General features: G+C 34.6%; 1 protein-coding gene across 1 annotated transcript in view; it reads right to left on the reverse strand.

The window, feature by feature from the left end:
* The window catches only part of LOC147075969 (uncharacterized), a 30,359-nt gene extending 15,327 nt beyond the window's left edge, over positions 1-15,032 (reverse strand). Inside the window, exons 1-4 of the mRNA XM_085942301.1 lie at positions 14,561-15,032; positions 6,362-6,536; positions 2,703-3,116; positions 309-475 (exon numbers count right to left, since the gene is read on the reverse strand). Coding sequence (XP_085798427.1) covers positions 309-475; positions 2,703-3,116; positions 6,362-6,536; positions 14,561-14,966 — 1,162 coding nt within the window. The 5' untranslated portion in view covers positions 14,967-15,032. The remainder of the gene's footprint in view (positions 1-308; positions 476-2,702; positions 3,117-6,361; positions 6,537-14,560) is intronic.
* Between the last annotated feature and the right edge of the window lie 3,748 nt (positions 15,033-18,780).

An 18,780-nucleotide genomic window follows, 5' to 3' on the forward strand; every position in this document is an offset into this window, starting at 1 on the left:
TGAACTATTTTTTTCTGGCAATAGCGCCGGCAATCTGCAATTTTCAATACTCATTTACAGGCCCCTTTAAAATATGGGACTCAAGTGGGTTTGCAGATGCCTGACAATTAATCTTAGAAAAAACGTGTACTAAGACCTACAGGAGGCGAAGGGTAAAGGTAGACTGTGGAGATCCGACATAAATAGTGCACATTAACTTTTATCAATCGTACTTATTTATTTTTATCAAACTAGGAATATAAATTGCAGATTGTATTGGTTAGTTTTTAAAATTCAATTAAACCATCATCTCATCGGTCGGTGCCTACCTTTATTTCTCTGATATCCCCCATCTTGCCTGTTGTTGTATGAATTTTGCTGGGAGTAGTTATTGTGTTGTGGTCTCCTGTTGTAACCACCGCCGCCCTGCTTGTGATCCACAAATCTGTCCCCTTGCCACTGATCAGGTGCCCTGTTGTAATTGTTCCCCTGATATCTGAAACATAATGAAATCAATGACAGTACTTGATGGAAAATGATTTTAAAATTACCATTTAAGGGGGGACATGCTCAGCGTAGGTCAAAATGGAGCTTTTATTCTATTTTCAAAGCATGATCCTGGACATTCCTTAAACGTTGCAGATAATCTATTTATATAATTTTGAAGCCTTATTATCCTTTATATTTATTTTAAACATTTGATGACTGCATAAAGTATTTTTATTACATAAAATAATATTCTTTTAAACCTCTCGCTCTTATGTTTTAGAATATAGTCATATTTCAGTACATAAATGTGCAGTGGTGTTAAGATTTTTTACATTTATTAATTTTTAAACGCATTTATAAAACTATGAGTATAATTTATGTCGACATTATTATAGTGAAATATTTACGATAAAAAATTATATTGATAATCTCTGTGATATAGCCATAAATTGACAAACTAAAACTGAAGTAGGGAGTATTTTTTGTAACTATACTATTAACAATTGAAATCCAAAGTATGAAAATACATTTATGTACAATGTGTTTTGTTGTTTTTAAAAACCAAATTTGATAAATAAAATATTATAGGCCTAAACTATGATAAAAAGTAAACATTATTCTGCTAATAATATATGTATATAATTAATAGAAAATAACCAAATTTTTAACAGAAAACAGAATACAGTCGAACTTGGTTATTATGAGGAAGATGGGACCAACTGAATTTGCTCATTATAAGAATTACTCGTTTTTTTTTTTTTTTAGAATTATTAATAACCATGTCCTTGCTTTTTCATACAAGGTGGTTGTTAGTAATTTTGAACAATCACAAACACCCAGGCTTTGCGACAAACACATAAATATTGTGTGTCCTGACCGGGAATCGAACCCAAGAACTCTCGGGTGGAAAAGAATTACTCGTTATATCGTTGTATAACATTTTTCGCGCCACGTTTTAAGCATAGAACATAAAAAATCTGAAAACCATCATAAAAATCCCTGAAACAAGCATGGCATTCATAAAGAAGCTGTTTATTGTATTTGCCGCCGGTGCTGGTAAGTATCTACTGACTTCACGAAGTGTGTATTTTTTACGTGAAATTTCATCCATGTGTGGATACTTTTTCAATGTTGTCAGCGAAAATACCAATTAGGTACTTAGACACTTAAGTAGTGTCATAAACGTAATCCGATCCCGGTGGCATCCTGCCCGGTCGGATTTTTTACTTATGGTCGAAAATGCTTTTAAACGGTCGACACATTTAACAGTTTTAAGAAAATTTTTGACGATATTTTTGTTCGGTATACCCGATGAGTAGCTCATTATAAAAGTGAATAAATGTATGGAGAAAATCATAAACTAAAATGTTAACGAATGTTACCTCATTACATCCGAGATCTCGCTATTTCCGTGATCGTAATAACTGAGTTCGACAGTACATAGATAATGGAAAGAAAGAATATTATGTAACATCTATAAATAAAGCTGTTTCACTGTATTTCTCATAATGCCAGATAAACCTATGTTCTTAACGACAGCATATTGATTGTTTGACAACCAGAATTTCAAAACAAAAGAAATACCGTTTCTTTGAAGCCGAGTTTGAATGGCACTATAAATATTGTTTTACTACCATCATTCTAAATATAGAAATGCGTGTGAAAACTACTTTCAACTTTTGCTCAAATATTTCAACTATTGAAATTGAATGTATCACCCGCTTACATTGTAGAATAACTAATCATCCAGTAGGTATATTTTAATGTATGAAAATATATTTTAAGCAAACATCTTCGTATTCAATGGTGCATTCAGTACAAAATGTTTATGCACAGCACAGTAGTAGGTTTTAAAACATCAATACTTAAAAATTAAGTGATTTTTGACTATTTCTATTGTACATGAGCATAAAATATAGTTTGTATTTAAATATTTGTTTCGTTATAACTCAAAAACAACTGCGATGAAACTTTCACAATATTGCGAAATATACAATTAATATTAGTTGTGATTACGGGCCCAAAAAAATCATTACTTACGGATGAAATAATAAACCGATTCATATTTTGATGGATCAAGATGAACGTTAAATAAACACAGTATCAGGTTTTTGCGAATGGTATTTACACTAAGGCATTTGTTTCACATAATCATTTGATTTAAATATGATGAGTATGAAAGGGAAACAGATAATATAAATGTTGCCATATACGCGTGGTGTGATTTCTCTTACCTTTCATTATTACCCCTCCTGTCTTCGTACTTGTTATTCTGATAGCGCCCTGCGTCAAAACTAGTCCTTCGCTGATCACCGTTTCCATTATGATAAAAATCATTCCCCTCATTCTTGTAGCTGCTATTATCTCGGTACTTTTGGTTTCCATTGTCATAAAACTGCTGCTGATTGTTAGGTTTGTCAGAATGGTATCTGTCCCTGTCTCTATCGTTGTCGTACTTCTGGTTAGAATGGCCGTATAGATCACCCTGCGAATTACTGTGGTGGATTCGTGCCGCCGAGTTGTTTCTGCTGTAGTATTGGTCGTTGTTTGAAGGGGGTTCCGGAGGTTCTACGCGAGGCAATCGGGAGTGGTGCCGTGACGCTGGCTCGGGGGAAATTTCAATTTTGATATGCTTCGAATGGTGTGCCCTGCAAACGTATTAATGTATATATACTTACATTACATGACTAGAAACATTCTTACAGAGAATATATAAAAAATTTCAAAACCCTTTATCGCATGAATTTTGGCTCTGTGTTCTGAATGAAACAAGCATGAAAAACTGATTCTTCGGCAGTTTTTGGGCCAGTCAGAATTCCTTCATAATTTTTATCAAGATTAATACTAAATTTTATTATTAATTTAATAAAACGCAAAACTGTTGCGTTCACATGAAAATGTCCCTCTGAGACGGACGAAACCAGTCAGATATTAATTAATAAAAATGTAATAAGTACGATAAAAAATTACGTTTTATTAAATTAATAATACAATGCATTTCCACCATGAATTGACAGTTAAAAGCACAATAAAATAAACTAAATTCTATTCACAGACGGCATCGGGATTGTTCCAAATTTTATTGCAACATCAAAAGATATTTGTTCAAAACTCACTCGGTTCAATAATTTTTGTTGAAAAACTTGCATAAGTATTTCAAAAATGGCTTTCAACATATTATGTAACAGCAATGACACAATAGTTCTTGATCCCCACTCTTCACAAGTTGTAAATTTACAAGCCATTCTTTTTCACATCGTGTAGGTACAGTCTCTTTCACTCCACCTCTTGGAGTATGGCAATGGTTACAAAGCTGCACCACTATTGCAGTATAAGTAGAATTCATTTTTTAACCACATGCAATACACAGTGTATACCGCAAGGATGACCATATTGATTGTAATTGCGATTAACTTTTCACATAAAAAAGTCGCAAACTACCTAGTAAATTTCGTGTCTGGAAACTTGTACCAAGCACTTCACCGTGAAATGTTGTATCGGAAACATACGGCCGTATATTATAGACTGTCCAACCTCTTTGGGTCGTATAGTACTGACATAAAATTCATCTCTAAATAAAACACGGTTCTTGTCGGTTTTCAGGAAACCAGCGGCAAACAAAATTTGAAAATGGCCGATATACTGGATTATAAGTTTTCATTCTTGAATTAAAGAATTTTGTCAAAATCAGCTATGAAAATTGAATTAATGTTCATATTGAATGTAATAAACTTCACGTACAATTTACATGTAACCAGTAAATTTTCCATCCAAAAGGGATAATTTATAACTAAAAATTAATTAATGAAAAGGCCGATATTCTACCAAGCGTTCAATCATTCATAGCCATTCCAATTTACTGAACAGATTAGTTTTAGTGTGTTTGGGAGTATTCCTCATTGGATTTTTTTGAATATTCCTCCTAAGTATATAATATTTACAATAAAATTATCCAACAGGTTATTTTCCAAAAGCTCTGCTTGCGAAGCATTCATAAATGCAAGTGTATCTTCATTCTGTGTTACTGTGAGATTTCTGATTATATCAAACATCTCCATCTAACTATTTATAGCCACTATAGAAATAGACAAAACAACTGTTATTCTAGAGTTTAGAGTGTTTAGACCCACAGAGAAGCTTTTAGGTAATGTGTAGGAGGAATCGTTATTTATCTAAGACGAATGGACGGTTCATTTATAAACATAGAACTTTTGTTTACCTGTTTGCTCATCACTGCTTTGGCTGGCATTGGATTAAATTTATACTGGCTAATATAATTTTAAAGTTTTCAATCTCTATTGTAAATAATCAAATTGGTATGAAACATCTTCTCTACTAGATGGGTAAAATGTAATATTAATATTTATTCTCACACAGTGATTCCCAAACTTTTCTGTTTTTGGCAGTAAAATCTCGCGGAAACCCTACCTAACTGGCTTAGTTTTGCAACATAAATCATTACATGGAATTGCATCTTGGTTTATTTTTCAAATTTAGAATTTTATAGGATGGTTTATTTATAAAATAGAAACATTTCCGGTTCAAGTATTTATTCAAAGTTCACAGAGATTAATTAACAATAACAGAGAATACTTCAAACGGTACACGAAAATAGATTAACAAGATAAGATGACTCGCTCGACCTAATAATCAGATGCACTTGCCAAAGAATTAGTTCAGTTCAGGTAGGTATCAACATTTGACAAATAGATAAACACACTAAACACTAGAAATGAATCTCGATAGTGTAAGGTGCTTAGCTTAAATAATTACAAGATAAAAAGAACTTTTTATATACAACGTTTTAATATTTTCTGTTGAATCATATAAACTTGACTTGACTAGCTTAAACGATCAAAAAAATTTGTACTTGATAAAAATAATACTGAAATGTCATATTGATTTCCATAGTAACGCACGTATATATTAATAATTTAGTTGCTAGGACAAGAGACAACCAATAATGGTGTCGAAATAACTTTTCATACAAAACAGAATTAACTGAAAATGAATTCAATTCTACTTAAAGATGGCTAAAAGTATTAAAAAAATGCATTGGCATCGTGTTCTAATATATTCTAAAAGTTTCAAATGTCTAGCAAGTCCGGAAGTTAGTTAAAAATCGATTGCAAGATTTGTACCGGACAAAGAACCACCGGACAAATAAGAATACGAGCTAAAATAGAGGACCTGTATGATCAAAAGGGTCAGAGCTAATCAGATTAAGCTGACTGGCTATAAGATTGTGAGTGAAAATTACAGAGTTAACATAGGGTTAAATCCTAATTCTTCTACATAATGCTTGGGACGTCCAGTCAATGGCCACCCCCATCTGTGGGTCTCTTTTCGAAGCCATGCCGCTACAATTTGCGTTTCCATGTATGTTTTCTCTCACCTAAGTATCGATTTTAATGTCTTCTCCCTGTCTCGCTCTCTTCTACAAATTTACATATGTTTTATCTCATGCATTACAGATATATAGCTAAATCAAGACATTATTATATAATATAATACATGACCATGAACAAAATACTTATACTTTAGGCAAACATTTGCATTATAAATAATGTAAATGTAATTTATGATACATATAAAGCTAGCCAAACACAAGGAACTATAAAATTTTTTACTGAAATCACCAAAACGTCGACTGCCTAAGATGGTGGCTATAAATAATGCTGCTATGTTTCAATGCGCCAACATACAAAATATTTATTTTTTGTGACTATCAATTCTACCACTAAGGGTTTCAAAAATGCCATCAAATGCAGTAATAGTAAAAGTTCATAAGGCCTAACTTAGAATTCACACTCGCAGTAAAACAATGATACAAAGAAAAGGGATAGAATTTTATGGTTGACACACAGAAATCTGATACACATCGAGGGCTTACCTTTTTGCATATTCCACGTCTCGTTTTGATCTGGAATAGTTGTCTTCATCTTCAGAGGAGATGACATGTTCGACACTGGTGTGGTGGAAATTCTTGTGAGACTCTTTCTCTTTGCACACGCTTTTCAATTTGTGACTCTTCAGATCTCTATCATCAGATCTTATCGGTGCATTTTCTATAACAAAAATAAATACGTTTCAATGAATCGCTGCCATCTTATAAAATATTAATGTCGAACAAGCACTATCTTCAAGCACGCATGCGCAAGTATACAATATGTATATGAATTCAAACATTATTATGTCTATTGTACACAGGGCCGTTTTAAGGCCCCCATAGATGATTTTATTTCTAGAGGCTATATATCTATTTGCAGATTAAAATTGAGAGGTGTTGTGTTGCCTATTTTAATTTTGTTTATGTACCTATCTATTTACTTTGTCAGTTGAAATATTATAGGTCCTAAATGGGTCGTAGACCCTAGGCCAGTGGTGGCGAACCTATGGCACGCGTTTGAAGAGAAAAAAATATCTTTAATAATAATAAATGACAAATCGCATTGTATACAAAATAGCAAGCAAATACTCTTCAAGAATAAGCATTACGTTTAATGTAAACATATAATTGCATAGGTCGGTCCTTTGGCTTTATGCGTCACATATATTATTATTATCACACTATTCTCATCAGGCGGCGGGGGATGCCATACCACGAACCTCTGGTTTTGATCGATTTACAATGCTTGAGACCACTGAGAGAGTACGATCAATGGTGTTAAGTATCATTTGAAAGTAACGCTACAAACACCTAAATGAGTAGTCGCCTACACTGCTACAAAAATTTAACACCATTCTGCTTGCTTTGAATCCCACACACAAAAATGACAAAATATCGTATGAATCTTCCATTGCATATGTAAAACCACAATCCTCACAAGCTGCAAGACAGGCATTCTACTACTACTCCACTGTGGGTACTGGACGAGTATTACATGCAATGACATTAATATGGACGAAGCATCTAGAAAATAAAATGACACTCACTTTGTGTCGGGTCTGCCGGATGGCGAAATTCATATTTTAATATTGGTATCCTACGCTCAAATGAACATTCTGCTTGCAAGCGGTCTGGCGACACCGCTGGGTCTGCCCATACAAAATTTCTGACTGTCAGGTTTCAACTCCACCGTTATTATTGTGTTACAAAATGCCAATGTGCCTAGTTAAAAATTGTAAAAAAATCTACTAAACACTCCAAGAAAGATGGGATATCACTTTTCATGTGTTAGTATTATTTATTATTTATAAAATGCCATTTTAAGATATTGATGAATGTTTATTCAATGCAATTGAATGACAGGAACCATTGGACAGTCAGTCGCCTGTGATTTGCTGGGCTCACTTGCGTCTAATCTCCGAGAAGTCGTAGGTAACCGAGAATCTGTTTCTAACGCAATGAGTCATGACACTAATACGCCATTACAATAAAGGTTATATTACTATAAATTCTCGAAGCTTGTATCGCATAATGGAAATGGATACGTCATATGGTCACGTGACATCTACCTATACATCTGGGAATGACTTTCATGCACAATTTCTCGTGCGCGCCGGTATGAAGTGAGTTGTCCATTTAATACGTCATTGATTACATGTAATAACTCCACCTCCGCATTATGGGATTCATAGGCGGTCTATCGGGAAGTCGAAAGTAAGAAGAAAAAGAGTATTATTTACGATGATAAAACAGAGCTCTAATTATATTTCTTCAACTGTTTTTCTAGCGTAAGAATAAATTCGGTGTTGAATGAAGACTTCCACGCCGTCCTTGCAGCGGAGTGTTATGTTATTTTGTCATTTATAAATGAATGCTTGCAGAAAATCTTTTTTTACCTCCCTCTTCGATTATATCAAACAAATGTAAATAAATTCTCAATGTCTGTGCCAAACCAAATTTCACTTTTGCTGACAGTTAAGTTTTTGGAAAATAAAAATAAAAAAATAATCTCAGATCACTTTTTTTGAATCTCACATTTTCTCGGTCTCACTTATTTCGCAGTAAGCAAACCTGAAGATGTCAGCGATAAAATAAATCATAAATAGTGATTTTTTTCTGTGATGTAGAGCACTTAGAACTGACCCGCCTGTTAACTGCCACACAATATTCATTTAACGTCACTGTCAGTTGTCTGCCGTTTTGACAGTTTGTGCTGCAATGCTGTATTATAAGGATTTTTATGACAGTTTTTTCTAAGAAAAGTAGCTGAGTTTTGTAATAATGTTAATAGAAAAAAGCTATGTACTGCTCAAAGTTAAATAGCAGCCAATCAGCATTAAAACAGAAAAAAAAAATAATAAATATCAAACACATTTTTTCTTGCTATTGCCTTGAATGCATCTGGTCTACACAAGCAAAAAACACTACAATATTTCATATGGAATATTGTTTATACACAGTCGGTATCATAAGTAAAAGACTCCATATGAATGCACAAGCCTTAACGGGTGCATCAATAACATTGTACTATAAATGTGACAAATAATAATTGTAAGTATATATAAGCAGGAATCAAGAATGGGGATATGCCGAGTGAGACAAGGAGTGTGATCCATAATATGATCCTATTAGGATCGGCCATGGTGGAAAAACAAAATATACTGTCAATGATAGTGACCGCAGATCAGCGGTCGGGGAGGTGGGACAAATTACCCCAAATAGGTTAAACATTTAAATTATAAAATATCAATGTCATCTTAGCCAAAGAAAAGATTTCATCGTTTGGATCAAAGCTTCCATATTGAAGGCAGAAAATTGTACAAAACAAAGTAATTGCCTTTAAGAGTTAAGCCGCGTTGACACGATAAGCAGACAGACTAGCTCGGAAGAGTATAACGCGGTCCGAGTAGCTCGTGTAGGAGTAATTAGTATGAAGCTGTCTCGTACGAGTGCGCTCGGTTCGAGTGTACTCGGATCGTGTCAACGCGGCCTTAGCTGTGTTTTTGGAAGATGTAGATGTAGTTATAGGGCATCTTATTAAACTCAGAAACGAGTTTGGTTGTGAATTCCTTCGTAAAGTGAAAATGACAAATTTGTATTTATTTTGTGTACTTATCTGCTCTTATTTTATTTTATTACTTATGCAGATTATTTTTCATTTGATTAGTTTGTTTTGTTTTCATATATTTTATGACTGGACTGAATTTATGACATACAAATGGTTTCAATGAAGTATTTCGAATTTTAAGATTTGAAGAAAAATAGTCTGCTATAGACAATATACACGCTAACGGCAGCTGCGCACCTTGTGAATAGGAAGATTCTTTCAAAAAATATTATTGATTAAAGATTAAAAATACTCATCCACGACGCCACAATGTTTCAACCCTACATAACTCTTAGGCCATCCTCCCACGGCGCAACTTATGTCCGTCGGAACTGAAACTAAAATTCCAGCCAGTATCTAGCTAATGTATTTCAATGGCCGCTCGCTGACGGCGAGACTGGAATCTCTCGGCATCAAAACGGTCGCGATGAGATGCGACATGCTAGTCGCGCGGTCTCTCAAGTTTCCAGTCACCGTAAAACAGTGGTACCAACATCATTAGATTCGGTGAAAAATCATATTTTCTTACCAAAATTGGTAGCACTGCGAACAAGTGTCATGCTATAAAAACCATTTACAACCCAAGACGTCAAAAGCACAAGACAAGCAAAATTGAAATAACCTAATTTTATTCAAGTAAACGCGGCAGGGTTTTTGTACAAAACAGCTGATGGTCCAGTTTGACAGTTTGAGGTTATGTGATTATTATTTCAAGTGGTTTCAGTAGCGCCGTGTGCGAATCATCACATTTGTCAGTTTATGAGTACCATCACCAACCAGTATCACCAGATTTCAGTTGCGCCGTGGGAGGGCCTTACAGCGACCTCACATAATTTATATTTGTGACTTAATATAATATGAAAGTATTTTTAATTCACACATATCAAACTGATACCGTTCAATACAATATTTTGTGAATATTAACGAGCTGTCATCAACGTGTTCAGATATTTACAACAGCTTTAAAGATTGCTACAACACAATTTACAACAAATATAGAGAAATGGTAGTGAGATTGAAACAATAGGAATTGTCCCATTTAAGTTAACAAATATATAAATCGTATTGTTTGAAACAATTAAAGCACAATATGTCGTATTTATTGGAGAGTATCCACGCACATGGGTATATGAATTTTTTCTTGCCTACAGAGAGTGTCAGTCACTGGCAATCAGCCTGTGATTTGGGGAATGCACCCAGCACCCGTCAGATTAATTGATGGAACCGCTTGAGCAGTGTTTTGCATCATGCTTGGCCGAGAACTAGCGGACGATGTGTGAATAAGCACTAGTTCAGTACATTCTATTTTGAGCGAGGATTTAGGCTTGCGGAAAGTGTCTACGAAATTTATGCCTAAGCTGCTAATGATGGAACAGAAGCAAGACCAACAAGACTTGCTGAACTTCCCAAATTGTGACCCTGACTTTGTAAACACACAAGCTGAAACTGGCGACGAAGCAAACTGTACTCCATTTCGAAAGACAAATTCCAGAAATGCTTCTAACAATGGCGAGACTGTTGGAAGAAGTTTATGTAATTCCATGGAGACTATTTTGAAACAGGATTTCAAACTTTCACATCAGTATGTAATTGTTTGTTGAACAGTCTTAATAAACTACGTAACAAATATCTTCTATATCCGCCCCATGCTTCCATGTTATTTTTCTATGCAGCCCCTTACTCTGAGTTTTCTCAGAAAGCCATATGTGATATGCTAATTAAAAATAATTTCGTGAGTGGTTTAATATACAAAGTGATCACATACTAAATTGTTGATTTATAATATAAAAAAAATGACCCGAAAGCAAATGGTCACGCTTGTTTCTTTTTTGGCTGCGAGGCAACCGAACTGATCTGTCTGTAGATATGTTTCCTCCTCAAAACAGTCATCAAAAACACAAAGACGGAAATGATGATTAATGACCAGGTGTCAGTTCGGTTAACATTCAGTTCGAGTCGGGTGTAGTTTTAGTAACAGTTTAAAGCGGTCGTTAGCAGGGCCTTAAGGCAGCATCTTATTTTACCAATGAGGCACATTTTTTTGTAAAAAGACCAGCGTTTCCCAAACTTGCAATGGTCGTGACCCAGTAAAATTTTTCACACTGGTGGATATATGTAGGAATATAGAGAATTATTTTTAATGATTTTTCCAACACAAATTTTATCACCCTGTTTTTAAAGTGTTGTAAGGGGAAATACCTTTGAAGAACTGAATTAATTTTTTTTATCAATCTAGAATATTATTTGAGCATTTACTTAATTGCATTGCATATATTTGAATTTACTCTCCAAATTTAAATAAATCTAACATCAAACTAATAAATCACACTTATGATAAGTTAGAACTTTAATGATACCTATTACATATTATTAAGTATTATTTTAGTTGTGCATACTTAATGAAAATTCTGTTTATTATAGTGAACAATATAACCTTTAATACGCAAATATATTGTGTTCTCTTCTAGTGCACACGAATTACACAGGGCGGATTTGATTATTGTTACGGTTTATATTCTTAACTTTACTTACAACAAGCCTATTGCATCACTTTCTCTTGCTCGGCACCGCTCCGACAATGACTTACTTATTCCCCTTAAAACTATCGAACTTTAACGCTAATCTGATTTGTTTATACGGAAGATACAATATCACATCAAAGTTATGAAAAAAATACAGTATTTTTTGTTATTAACTGGGGGTTTAAAAATGAGCTATATTTCATTGGAATATTGTTGCAAAAAAGATAATTCTCTATTCATTGATTTTTCATTGACAAACAGATTTTTTTATTGTTGGTTCAAATTTTGCCTGTATTTCAACAACAAATTTGCAGTATGTAAGTATTGCAAAAGCCAATTATTAAAAAATTAATAAGGTCAACAACTTGTATGTTTTAAAAATAAACCTAAAAAAAAGGAAATTATGAACGATATCTAAAAATGTGACATCAAACACAAAGTTTTTAAGGTGATACATCAGTGAAACGGCAAATAATTTTCAACTATAGGCGCGACAAAATTTTGGACTCGCTCGCATTCTGAGAGAGAACGTCATGTTGGAAACACGTCACTTTGTTTCGTGATGCTTACAGGCATATTAATTCTTAAATCGTGTAAAGATGACTAAAAACGTTACCCATTTACTTTAAAAAGAAAAATGTCAATGAATATATTATTATTGTTACTAATAGAACAATAAACAGAACATAAAATGGACGTATGTTGATTTATATGACAAATTATATTTCGTTTGGCATGCGTCATTTGCACCCGCGCCCCGCAATCCGCGCATCGCCTAGCCACGATCTTTTTAGACCGTGCCCGAACTGATGTACAGCCTTAACAAGATATATGCAACAAGCGTGCATTACGCACTCTACAATACAGTGCGCGCAAGATCAGCCATAGAAAATTAGTGTCTATAGAAGCTGTAATTTACAGTCACACAGCCATCTGTTAGAATCATGGCGAAATACTCACCCGAAATACAATAGTGTTTATGATTATCCCAAAAAAAAGATATGTTTATAAGGTTTTATTATTTCATAGAAATTGTGGCCAAGTACCACCATATTAATACCTGCCGGTATTTAGTGGGTAAAGTGATATCAAACCAATTTAACACATAATCTAATATAGAGGCATGAATCAATGAGAAACGGACGAGCCTCAAGGGTAAATATGCTGCAGATGCCCGCATGAGACTTTATAACTTTCTTTTTAGACCAAACCAAACCTACCCCAACCTAATATAATCTTAGCATGGTGTGATGATGTATCTAACCTAACCTAACCTACCTCAACTTAATATTACCTCATATAATCTTAGTTTGTGATAATGGTGTATCAAAATCATTGCCGACTGAAGAGAAAGCCGACACATTCACGACTGGTCCTACCTTTCCGCCCCATGGATGACCTGTCATTGTCTTTAGAGTGCTCGTACTGACGCATCTCTCGTGTTCACTTATAGATGAGTTAAATGATAAATAATACATTAGCATTAATACATATTCTACAAATGTAATGCATAGATCAATGCTACATATTTCTTGGAAATCGATATTAACACCGGTTTTTGTGTGAAGGACTAGTCTGACTTTGACAGCTGATGAATAACATGAATGTACCTATATTATTTATAAATAAAACTGATAGTTTTTTATAATTCAATTTGAAACGAGAAAGGGCAAACCAATATGTCAAGCAATCTGGGATCTGATTTTGACAGCTGAAAAGTGGACCACTCGTTACTTGCGCAAAAAGTTATGCTCAGGCTTTATTAATCTAAAGATGGCAGTGATCAAAATGTATGAAAATTTCAAATTTTCAATGAACGATTTTTGGATTGAAAAGGTGATGCGCCGACAAAAAAAGGTATCTATTATAATTGTCCACATGGAATAAACTGTTTTCGTAAAAAAAAATATAAAAGCTCATGGCTACCTCTGCGGCACAATTACCTATGTTTCTTATGAGAATTAAGGTCCCAAGCTAGACCTAAGACTGCGTATGATTTGCCGTTATGTTCTCCCAAATCTTATTTTCTATGACTTACACATAAGAACGCTAAACTATAAAATATCACGAAGAGATATACACATATCTTCAAAATTTCTCGGATTGAGGGTGACACATGTAAATGCCACCAAATGTATGAAAAGGACTGAGAAGTTCACTATATTATCTTGGCTACATTATGAGACGTCAAAACTACAGCATACCCAATTCATTATTTATAGAAAGATTAAGGTAATTGTAGCAAAGGATGATGGCGCAATTCGTGGCTTAAGAACCTCTGTGATTGGTACTAGTGCAGCTCCACCAAACTGATCGGGGTAGATGATTAATTAAATATCGACCTGATGGCATGAAAAAAATGTGAAGCCTTGTCACAGTTTTATTGTGACAATCATTCAGCAGTTCCAAACTGAATTTAAAGATGTTAATTAACGACACTCATGAAAATATTATGTACCACAAATCAACTCACAATGCATTATCTAGATCCCACTAGCATAGACACAATATTATACATGACGTTTATTATAGCTAACATTACTTACTTTATCAATTTAATATTGAATTACTAACCTGCGTAGATTTTGTCGTTTTCTGGTCTGCGTTTGCTAGAATGCTTGTGCTTATGTTTGTGTTTTCGTTTCGCAGGCGGCGGACTGTCCTCACTTATTTCTGAACTGAGATCGTTATCAGAATCACTATCACTGTCGTCGGAACTTACGTGCCGCTTCTTCTTGGAATGCTTTTTCTTCTTCTTTTTGTGCTTTTTTTTCTTGTGCGACTCCTTTTCGCTCTGGTCAGAGTCGGAATCGGAGCTGGAATCGCGCTTCTTCTTGCGTTTTTTGGACTTCTTCGAGACCTTCTCGCTCGAAGCGTCAGAGGACTCGAAGTCTGAAGACTTGGCCGGTTCTGGCCAATCTTCCTTCAGGAAATCGTCGGAGACTTCATTGTGATTCCGCTTGGAGTGTTTTGTCTTCATTTTGGTGCGATTAATATAAATTAGACGCTGACACGGCGATTCAGAACGAACTTGGTAACCTGCCGTAGTCGACAAACGACATAAGCAAATAACATTTAACAGGAATAACAGGTATGGCGGCCACGGCTAAAACTCTAGGGTTGCCAACACCATGTCATATTTAAAAAATACAATCCTTTTTTAAATAATTATTAACCAACTTAGTACGACGTCCAGCATTCACGGACCTAAATAAAAAATAATAACACGTAATTTTAAAATATAATATATAAAACATACAGTATTATGTCTCTCGCTTGTTAAATATGAAATTCAGTACAGACCTACAAGCTTATATGTAGAATGGCCAAAAATAGAACTACGTACTACCTTAAGACGCCATATTGAAAAACGTTATTCGAACATTAGATTTTGCCAGTTACGAGTCTTGATTGGATAGTTTTCGACAGTGGCTCCCCCATCTCATTCTCTAGATAAGTTAGTAGATCTGTAACATGCAGTGTATATTATGTAAACTTTAATCACTAAGTGATAAATAATCCACAAAAATATTGAAAGACAATTATTAATTAATGAAGTATAATGTTAAACCAAACCAAAAACAATAACACCAAAAATAATATTGTATTTAAATCTCAAAGTATATCTTTAGTTGTGGCAACTTTGATGGCGCCACTTTCAAATTTCAAATAAATTGTATTTTCTTTACGCTGTCACAAATGAAAAATAATATTTTTTAATTTACATAGGTATTCTTTATAACAGTTAAAGAAAACAGATCCGAATAAATTTAGCAGCCCTAATCATTATTTATATATCTGATTATTCTTCAGATAAATTATTATTACATTCTTACTGCAAACGTACGTTTCTTGGAATAGTTCCAGACGGTAATGTTTCAGTTCTAGCGCGAAAATTATACTAATACGAATCAAAACTTAGTGCATTTACGCATCTTTTCCGTATAGAAGACAATCTATTGGTAATGTATAACTGTAAATCAAAAATGAATTGCTTTCTTATCAGATGTGGGTAGGTAGGTATCTAATCTTTGATAGAGAGGACTGCATTAAATTAACGATACATAAATAGCTAAAGAGGCTACAATGCTATTTTAATTGGTTGGGGCCCCGGCCCCGGAGACAATCAATTTAATTAACTGACATAGGGAGCCCCAATCAATTCCCACAGGCCCTTCCAGGGGTTGAATCGACTATATGTGTTAATAATGATTGATATTTATGGAACATATATATCTAGTACCTATACGAGAGGTGACAGATGAATTATAATACGAGTAATTACCTAGGATATAGGTAGAGAAAGGACAGATTCTTCTGGCATTGCGACTCACTTTGGAATCGTGTTAGTGTCATTTAAAAAAGTAACGAACCAACACCCAAATGAGCCTCGTGCACTGCCACAAAAATCAGTTTAGAATTTTTTACTGTCAAAATAGTACAGGGTCACGTTTAGTTTCGTGGTTTGGGCTACAGAACAGATTAATAAAAATAGAATTCAGATAGGCTATACCCCAATACACTACATTTTAAAGCAGCGTTTTGAATGTGAGCGTCCTACGAAAATGAACCACACATTATAGACGTGCAATTGTGTGTTACAACCTTCAATTACACCAATATTGAATGAGCACCAGTGCATAAACTGTCAGACTGAAGAACAAGCTTATAATAACGTATTCATGATCCGTGTTTAAATTTATCCCATATTCTTCCATACTCAAGATCAGTCACCTGTTAATCCACACCCATTGGATATTTCAGTTCCCATTCTGTGTTCCCTGGTTTGGGCTGACTTACGCCTTAGCGATATAAAACCTCATTGTCTGCAACTGCACACCAACCAGCCGGAACCTAGCTAAAACTAATATGCCGAGCAATGAACGCTTCTGATTGTTTTACAAAATATGAAAAATTGTTTAGGTACAATAATTGCGTTAAACCTAGGTATGTGCAATTAACTTAAAATTCCTCTCCTACAATAATTAGATACCTACCTACATCATAATAAAATGCATGATTTGGCTACATAGCTTCTGAAAAAATAATAAAATTTATTTTTAACTTAATATAATACCTATAATTATTAATATGTAGTATGCTAGGACGTCACAGATTCACGTCAACTCATTTTCAATTTAAATGCATTCTCATTTTATTAGTTTTGCTTTTTTTAAGTCGGGCACCTACTTAATTATTTTTCAAATTGATTAATAAATTGTTTATGAATGATTAGTGTTGTGTAGTGATGTGATGTCCAAGGCAGGGTTGTATCTAGACAACGTGGGCCGCATGCAGTGTTCTCGGGCTGTTAAGTTTGTGGGCGGCAGGCGGATCATAATAACCATTACATTAACATTAACTTATGTAACCATACGATTTACTTGACATTGATTGTAATATTGTGTCATTGTTATTCGATGAAAATAGAATACCTACGAACTAATTTTTGTTAGTTATAACATATTATTATTTATTTAGCAACTACCTACCTATGTCATTGTTAGTAATAGTTAGTAATACAAAGCATTTATACAGGTAGTGTTATACATTTTAAATGCTAAGGAATAATACAATTAAACTGATGAGAATTGAACGAATGCATGTGCACCGGTATAAATTTGAGTAAATCGTCGTAAAGTTAAATACCTATACGATTGTAAGACATCTTCAAAACTGTTCGTTCGTGCTGTACACGAGGTCCTTAAGCCGCGTTGACACGTCCAAGTACGATCCAAGTGCACTTGGACCGAGTGCCATCCAAGTGTACTCGTATGAGACATCTTCATACTAATTATTCCTATCCAAGCTACTTGGACCGCGTCCTACTCATCCAAGTTAGCTTGGATAGGAATAATTAGTACGAAGCTGTCACTTGGATGGCACTCGATCCAAGTGTACTTGGATCGTACTTGGACCGTGTCAACGCGGCTTTAGGTAGATACCTACAATGTTATATCTAGTATAGACGGTCAAATCATTTTTTCCACGAGACGGAGCGATAATTTTGGGGATTTTATGAACCGAAACGGCGCTCCGGTCCATTTCGAGCCTTGAATGGGAAGCAAGCCTATCTTGAAGAATGGCTAGAAGATCATCTCCCGTTCAAAGCCAGTCTCGGGTAGGAAATGGAATAGGGCGCATACAAGACAATACGGTGAAATGGGAGTTCTCTGATGACCAAACCAATGTAAATCATGGAACATCAATGTTTATATACAAGGTATACTTACCTACCCACTAAAATACAATTTCAACAGATCGAACAGATCCAACTGTCGCGTGAAAACTTAGAAGCTTCCGTACTTTTCTGATTCGTGCATGCAATCTTGCAACATAATTGCTACTTGCATGGCAGATGTGCATGCGCTGTGGAACGATGGTGGCGAACCTGCCGGAAGAAATACGAACTACGCCGCACAGAACATTTTGCTAATTTCTGTAGTAATTGAAACAAAACATGACGAAAAAGAATTTTTAAACCAAACATACAAAAATGCACCACGCACCAAGAAACGTTTACCTAGTAGGATAGTATTATTTTTATAATTTTCAAAATCAAGACGCACGGTTATTGTTATTACCATCGAAATAATGCACGCTGCTTACCCAAGTGAAAGAACTTAAATGTAGAATACTGGTGCACTCGCTACTGCTAATAATATATTAATTTAATGTCGTCTGCTTCGGTCGGGAAGTGAGCAATTTTGCAATTTAACTGCAGTCTGCATTGATAATTTATTAACACAACCGCGAAATAAGAAGCCGTCGTTAAGTTAGTTGTGTTTTAAAAT

This window comes from Rhyacophila brunnea, unplaced genomic scaffold, assembly GCF_057557595.1.
Source record: "Rhyacophila brunnea isolate RB1 unplaced genomic scaffold, BYU_Rbru_1.0 scaffold_14, whole genome shotgun sequence".
In the NCBI taxonomy this organism is placed as follows: domain Eukaryota; kingdom Metazoa; phylum Arthropoda; class Insecta; order Trichoptera; family Rhyacophilidae; genus Rhyacophila; species Rhyacophila brunnea.